This window comes from Papaver somniferum, chromosome 4 (genome assembly GCF_003573695.1).
Source record: "Papaver somniferum cultivar HN1 chromosome 4, ASM357369v1, whole genome shotgun sequence".
In the NCBI taxonomy this organism is placed as follows: Eukaryota; Viridiplantae; Streptophyta; class Magnoliopsida; order Ranunculales; family Papaveraceae; genus Papaver; species Papaver somniferum.
In genome coordinates this window covers 92,320,559-92,329,065 of record NC_039361.1, presented here as the reverse complement: position 1 = coordinate 92,329,065, position 8,507 = coordinate 92,320,559, and the positions used below count along the sequence as shown (strand labels likewise).

At 40.0% G+C, this 8,507-nt stretch overlaps 1 protein-coding gene across 1 annotated transcript; it reads right to left on the bottom strand.

Annotated features, from left to right (window-relative positions):
• Nucleotides 1–210: 210 nt before the first annotated feature.
• On the bottom strand, nucleotides 211–894 carry LOC113272806. Its single transcript, XM_026522604.1, has one exon. It carries the CDS (start codon nucleotides 892–894, stop codon nucleotides 211–213), a length of 684 nt encoding a protein of 227 aa, XP_026378389.1.
• Between the last annotated feature and the right edge of the window lie 7,613 nt (nucleotides 895–8,507).

Below are 8,507 nucleotides of genomic sequence, written 5' to 3'. Positions count from 1 at the left end.
GCGGTTAAGCTGCAGCTGCGCTTCTTCATCTCCGAGACATCTTGATAGGGAGCCGTCTGGGTTTTGATGATATAGCATACCATGAAGCATGAAGAAGTTCTGCAGGGTTTTGAGACTGACCTTTCCTTGAGAAAGCGAGATGCTGAGTTCTTGAATGATAGGAGTTCGCCAATCACATGTCCTAGTGTCTTTGCATTGTGAAAGCCATGTTCATTCCATCGTCCTCCTCTTTACCGTCAGGGTTACTTCTAAACCTTCGAACTGTAATTTGGATGCCAGCGTGGATAAAAAATCGGCATGCCTGTTGTTGTTGCGACCAACATGGGTTATGGTTGCATCAGCAAAGTAGTTTAATAATCTTTGTGCCTCTGATCGATACGGGGACATCGCTACCTCCTTCAACGCATACATTCCATTCATCTGATTAACCAGTAACTTAGAGTCACCTCTTATCTCCAGGCGAGTGGCCCCTGCTTGTTTGTCTATTGACAGTCCTATGAGAAAGGCTTCATACTCTGCTGAGTTGTTGGTGCACTGAAAGTCCAACTTGAAGGAATGCGAGAAAACTTCGCCAGTTGGAGACACTGGGACCATGCATGCCCCTACAGTTTTATTGCTAGGAGTGACGGAGCCATTAAAATACAGAAGCCATGCCTCTCCTTCGACAACGGAGATCTTTGGAAATTCTCCAGGGAGATCCTCGTGTAGTGCAGTAGTGCCTTCTCCAGGGAATGCTACCAGTAAATATGCAACGGATTGTCCTTTGATATCCCTTGGTGATGCACACGTTATGTCTAGCTCTGACATTTGAAGAAGACATTTGGCCGGCCTTCCCATCAAGACCGGCTTTGAAAGTAAAAACTTCGCAGGATCAAATTTAGATATAAGCACCATCTGAACTTCTGAATGGAATGAATCATGGCTAGGCATGCCTTTTCCGCTTTGGGATATCTGAGTTAAGTATCTCTTAATATTCGACTGAAATAGTATATGGGATGTTCTACTCCCTCATCATCCTCTTGAGCGAGCAAAGCCCCGACGACGGTATCACTGAAGGCGGTGCAGAGGAACAACGGTCTTCCTTGGATAGGGGACTTCATGACCGCTTGAGATGACAATATCCGTTGAATCTTCTGAAACGCTTCCTGTTGTAGTGCGTTCCAGACGAAACTCGCTCCTTTCTTCAGCAAGGGGGTGAATGAAGCAACGAGCTGGGCCAAACCAGGTATAAAACTTCGAATGTAGTTCCCCTTGCCCATGAAGCTTTGGAGCTCCTTCACAGTTCGGGGAGGCGGAATTGTGAGGATAGCTTGGGTCTTAGATGGGTCCACCTTGATCTCCTCAGCAGTTACCTGGAATCCCAGGAACTTTCCTGAAGAAACGCCGAAATCGTATTTCAAAGGATTCATCTACAATTTATATTCACGTCACCTTTCGAACACTAGCCGTAGGACTCCTTTGTGATCCACCCGAGCTTCCGATTTGACTAACATATCGTCCACGTAGTCTTCAACTTGCTTATGCATCATGTCATGGAAGATTACCGTCATAGCGCGTTGGTACGTTGCACCGTCATTCTTCAAACCAAAATGGCATTACAGTATAATAAAAATTTCCGAGAGGAGTTCGAAAAGCTGTCTTACTTGCATCATGCTCGTACATCCTTATCTGATTGTACCCGCTATATCCATCTATGAAGGGAGAACATGCCGTGTCCGCTGGTGGCATCTACCAACATGTCAATGTTAGGTAGGGGAAAATCGTCTTTGGGGCAGCATTTGTTCAAGTCTCTGAAATCCACGCAGCACCTGATTTTTCCGTTCTTCTTTTTTACCGGAACCATATTATCCAAACAGGTCGGATGATGGATGGGTTTAATGAAGCCAGCAGCTAGCAACTTCTGTATCTTAGTCTTGATTTGCTCTTCCACCTCGTGCCTGAACTTCCTCGGGGACCGTTTGATCGGCTTAGATCCAGGTATGACATGTAGATGATGGGTGACCAATTTTTCATCTAAACCAGGCATTTCTTCATACGTCCAAGTGAATATGTCCTGGTATTCTTTGAGAAGTTGCACGAGCTTCGTGCGTTCATCCGTGGACAAAGTTGAGCTGATGGAGATAGGCCTGGGAGATTCTTCATTCTCGATATTAACGATTTCGAGTTCATCAATCGTGTAGTTGGTGCCGTCTTGCAACTGTCGTGGAGCATCTAACACCTCTTTCTGTGGATCGTCGTTGTTGCAGCATTCCACTGGGCGGAGAGACTGGGCAATAGTCTCCCCTGCTAATTGCTAACAGCGGCGTCGATACACAGTTTCCCCTTTCTGACCACGGCTCGCCATAAAAGTTTGCTCCCTCTTAGTGTGAACGTGGGTCGTGGCTTCACTAGATGAATAAGAATGCCTTGTCAGTAAAAATGCATCGTGGGGCTTAGCCCTCAATGATGTAAGTCGGTACTCCTGTTGGATTGACGCCCACGTAGGGAGTGGGATGCAATGAACTTTGTCTGCTTCTTCCCGCGGAGCTTCTCTTGGTTTAAATAATTCTAATCCACATATCGGTGCGTAAGGAGACAACGATGCAGGAATACGAACGACTTCTTTATTCAGCATAGTCTTCAGGCACTGGTGATACGTCGAAGAGACAATCCTGTTGTCATGAAGCCACGGTATCCCCAGTATCATATGGTAGTCCGTCTCCTTTTCTATGACTTCGAACTTCACCTTTAACTGAACGGGTCCTATAGATAAATTCAGATTGACATACCCGTACGTGTTGGTTTGGTTTCCTTCGAAGTATGTCATCGTGGTAGGACATCGTACGATCTTGCCTGGGCGAACCTTGGCCATCCTGAGAGTCTTGAGAGTAATCACATTTGAAGATGCTCTTGTGTCGATGAGAGCCCTCTTGAACTCCGAGTCCTTGATGCGTGTAGTAACATATAGGTCCCGGTTGTAACCTTCCTCCACCATCATGTCTTCTTCTGTAAATGTAACATTATTCACAGACATCTCTGATGTTTTTGAGGCTTCTGGGCGCAAATGAGTTAAATGCACGTCCAGTGCTATCTGGTTGATTGCATCAAACGTCTCCGCCCACTGGTTCTTCATAAGATGTAAAAGTGCTCATAAACTTTACACTAGAGAAGCCGTTTCTTGATCCACCGGCCTCTATTTCATAGCGAAGCTATTGACTTGAGGAGGATCGTTGCGAGGATCAGTCCCCAGTGTAGAAATCTCCATGAAAGGAGAACTGCTCATATCTGATGTCAGATTGATGAGGAGATCGATTATGCCGTTTATCGCTTCTTTGATCAGGTCCATGGTCTTCGTGTGAACCTCCTGCACCCGTGCTAATTCGATCAATGTTGGGATTCTTCCAGTTACACCATCGGGAAGAGGGGTACCTCCATTGGAGGAACTTCGACCAAGATTTGAAGTTATTGGGGGAGTCCTAAGACTAACCATTTTGAAATAAACCAAACTTAATTGGGTATTGAAGAAATTTACTTCACAACCGAGAGATTAATCTCCCACTGTGGTCGCCAATTGTTTATGGGTGAAAACTGTTTCTGCTGGTTTTGGTAAATTTGGGTGTGTGTGGATGAGAAACGAATCTAAACCCTAAACAAATGCACTACATGAGAGTGCTTTTGATTCGAGAGATCAATCTATACAATTCCGGCATAAACCAAGAAATGGACGTTCCAGACTTACTTCGGTCACAAAGTGAAGGAGGTGGGGTTGATCTTAGGGAGGGAAGTGAAGAAGGTGTTGAGATTATGAAGGTCACTACAAAAAATCCTAGAAAAGGCCACTAAAATCTCGCAACTACTTTAAAAAATTAGTTTCCAAATGCTTTGGGAACTAGTCAATGGCAACTACTAGTTCTTGTATACTTCGGCAACAAATTGATCGCAATTATTAATTTTATTAGTTTCTGAATTCTTTAGCAACAAAAAAATGACAACTACAAGAAATATGCTAGTAGCCTGATGCTTTCGAAACTAGGAAACGGCAACTGCTAGTTCCTATATACTTAGGCAACAGGTTAATCACAACTACGGTTTTCATTAGTTTCCAAAAACATCAGCAACAAACATATGGAAACTTAATAAAACGCACTAGTAGCCTCATATTCATGCAACTAAGCTTCGACAATTAACCTATTTCCTAGTTGCGTAAGCCTTTGGAACTAAACGCCAGCAACCTCAAATTGCCAAAGGTTTGAGCAACACGGTAACACCAAACTATATTTTATGTTAATTGTTAAGCCTTATCCGACCACTAAAACTCAACAATTACAAGAAAGTTTTTTTGTAATTTTAACAAAGTCATCTTACCATTAATAAAAGTTATTATCCTATGCAGTAACAATTGTATCATATAAAGTTTTTCATACAATTTGCAGATAATGAAAAAACACAGTTGAATTGATGTACCAAACTTCCTAGCCAAATGTCGTGGTATTCGTACACTTCCCACAACATCAAACAAAAAAGCTCATAGCAATAAGCTCATAGAAAAAATACGGAGATTGATTTTATACAACAACAACGCAGCCTTTAGTCCCGATCCAACTGGGGTCTGCTAGCAACAACCAAGCCTAAGTCGTAAAATGCAGATCGAAGATTGGCTTTATAATTGAATAATATCTGAATAATATTGTTTTATTGGATAAGAAATATGTACATTTTTTTAATTATGTAATGGAAGTTGCATAACAGTTCATGTCATTCAGAAAAACATGTTCAATACATACAGGTCTACAAGACGAAAATGAAGTGATCTTCTCCGTGTGGTATAAGCAAAAGATTATAAGTCTGTTTAAAAGCTAACATGTAACAAACATTTCTCCTTTTTTAGTATATAAAATTTAAATACACAGGTCAAAAGGGTGAATACGTATAGAATAGATCCAAATTAACATTACTCCATTGTATTGTTACCACTGCCAATTCCAAATAAAACAATAATCCTTTGTCTCTGGATCATAACTTTAACATGCTTATCAATTAACACGAGGAGTTTGGCAGTAGCATTGTCGGCGTAGTCCTTGATAATTACCATATGATAATCTTTCCATGTGATGGACGTTACGACAATCTTTCGGTGTGACAGACGTTTCGGCAATTCGCCTTTTAAGGCGCATACATCACCATCATCTCCTATGGAAACGACATGAACTAAAAGACTAAGTGGCTGGTAGTGTATGCATTTATAACCAAATCAGCTAGCTAGTTTAGAGCATTACTTCTGGCACTGAGAACAAAAAATGTAAAACATTAATGTTTCGATGTACGGAGATCCCTCAAAAGAATTAGAGGCTCTAACATTAGTCCCGGAGTAGTATGTTTCCCATGCTCTCAGCCAAAGACCAAAGCCATTGAGTGGTATTTTATGGCATTCTTGTGCTGTCCTAGTCTTTGAAATGAAGCCTATCCAATATCGGCTCTAACAAGTGATACTTTAAGCAATAAAGGCATCTAAAAAGAGACATGTCATTTGGCCAGAGCTTCAAAATGGGAACTCAACATGGTAGTTTTCGCCATACAACTGCTGCTAATAATACAATGTACCCCTACAATATGAGACCTGCCGTTCTCCCAAGCCGCCCATCTCTGTGCATAAAAAAAAAATTGTCAACATCAACTTGAAAACAAATTGCCTTAAAAGAATATAAACAACACCTCTGCGATAGTTCGATAAAACAATTTGTCAAAAATGTTTTTTAGATATACATTACCCACTATATCATTTTTCAACTCACACAATCCATTTCAAATCCAATGTCTCGTAAGAGAAACTACGTTCTAGGTCACTCAAGTCATACAATGTATAAGAAAACATAAGCAATTCAATCTGTCTTTACGCAAATGGAATGAACCTACACATGATTCTGCATTCGCATAAAAGAAAACAAAAAAACAAATGAGTGATACATTTGAGGGTGAATCTAGTGCTAGTCCTTGTAAACCAATGCAATCAGGTTATACCTGCAGTTATATCTACAGAATTTCAAGTAGTCAAAGCACTTCCGAACAACAGTTCGCACTGGAAGATTACACATTGAAATCAACAAAATTTATGCTAATGATAGGCAATTGGATTTCAGTAAGAAATTCATAGCATGAAACGCCAAGTGTACATTCAAAGAACTTTAAGCATCCAAAATTCTAAATGTACCTCGAGGCTTGAGAAGCTTTCCGCCAAGGCGTGCAAACTTCCCTAGATGCTTGAGGTACTTCACCACTTCAGTGAATTCCAGAAGTCCCTAAACAACACCAACACCTAGATTTCCTAGAGACAGAAATGAAATAAATGCAATAATCTGGGATGAGCCATATATCCAGCTACGGATCGAATGAAACTACGGAAGAAGTTTCACACACCAATTTCGTCATGAAGATAAAAGATTTCTTAGCAGACACCCTTGTTCCAGTTACAGCTCTCATACCAACAGCAACAAATTCTAATGTTATTACTCCTGTCCAGTGGACACTAAGCAAAGCCATATCAACTGGTCGGTAATCCTCTTTCTGAAAATAGCAAACCCCAAGTGTTAGTCAATCGGATCACATAGAGATGGACTATCTTTGTTGCATCAATTATACAACGTGTTCACTCTTTAAGCCAATTCTTCACACTGTATCTCTCAATTCAATTCACATAAGTCATTAAAAGTTGTCACTTAAAGTTCCTATATTCGGCCAAAATTCGTTTCATAATCGTCTAACTCAAGTCAAATTTGAACCTGAGAAAATGAATCTTAAATTCAACCATTCGATTTACGACTAGAAAAGAGGATAGATAATTCTCCTAAAGGGCTTAATATCTGACACCGTACACCAATATGTGATACAGATCAAGCAATCGTGTTAGATATTCACTATACCTTGCCAGCAAATGCAACTGAGATGGGGATTATCAGAATCCATATGAACGTCCTTATACCCAAAGACTTGCCTGCAGCAAATAACAAAAATCATATATAAAAAAATTAAAAAGTGAGTCAATTAAAATTCAGCTTTCATCCATAAAGTAACAAGTCAATTAGACAAACTACTCCCTTCGATGGAAAAGCTCAGATCAGTTGAAAACCCCCAATCAATTGAAAACCCCCAAATCAGTTGAAAACCCCCCAATCAATTGAAAACCCCCATGCTTCAAAAAAAAAAATTGAAAACCCCCAAATCAGTTAAATCTCTGCTATAAGTTCAGTATTTGATTTGGTGATTTAGATATTTAGAGAAATGGAAATCAATCTCGTTTCTAACCTAACATTTTCTGAAGCTAACCTCTTTCAAACAATCTCATTAAAAATCAAACTTCCATCTGAAGCACAGACCGAGTTCGTCAAAAATCAGCTTAAGCAAATCTGAGAGAAAATTCTCAGAGTAATCTTATCAAACAGCATATAAGCATATGTAAATAGCATATGAATTGTCAGAAACTTAACTTGAGGTCAAACCCAATTGAGAAGGCAAATTCTCTGATAACTTCTCCATCAAACTTTCTCGTGTTTCTTTTCTTCCCCATCAAACATATCCGCAACTTTCTCAAGGTTCTCCGGAAGGAAGAGAGATTTGACGAGATCATTAGTTAGCTAAATCATAACTTAATACCTCAAAATTTTCTCCCGTTCATATTTTAAGCCTCTTTCAAACGATCTCACCAAAATCCAGCCTCCGTCTGAAACACAAATGGAATTCATCAGATAGCAATTTAACCAAATCTGAAAGAACATTCATAGAGTAATTTTGTCAAACAGGTTATAAGTATATGTACATAGAGATTCGCAATGTCAGAAACTTAAATCGAGTTCGAACCTTAATTGTCAGTAGAGAAACTAAATTCTCTGGTAACTTCTCCAACAAAATTTCTCGGCGTTACGCTTCTTCTCCATCAAGTAGAAACCCTAAATATTTTCTCACCATAGCATCAACTGCAACAAGGTTCTTTGGCAGGAAGATAGATTTGAATTCGTTCCTATTATAATTGGAAGTAAAACTTTGGATAGAGAGGGTAGGCGAGACTGTACAAATAAGGGTGTGTCTTGAACTTTTAGGTTTCAATTTTGGATTCCCACTCGAATACACAGAGACTAGGGTATCAAAAATTCCCGGCATTTGACTGTGCCTCAAATTCTTTTGGCGGGACATTTAAATTAGACGCCAAAACTTACCGCCAGGTTTCTTTAACCGAAAATTTGGTGCCTAACGAAATTGTGGCGGCAAATTTACATTGGACGAACGTGTTACATGTTTTGTTTGTTTCTATTGGCTAAAGTGATATCCTACGGATCTCCCTTGATATCTTTGTGTGCAAATATGATCTCTGCCATAAGAGTGTGATGATGAACGGATGATATGGCATTACGTGTGATATATGGACTATGATTTTTCTATTGGCCCAATAAATGACATACGCATTCTTGTCGGGACGAATGGAGGGAGTCCCTTCTATACTTTCACTATGTAAATATATATCTTTTGTGAAATGAATT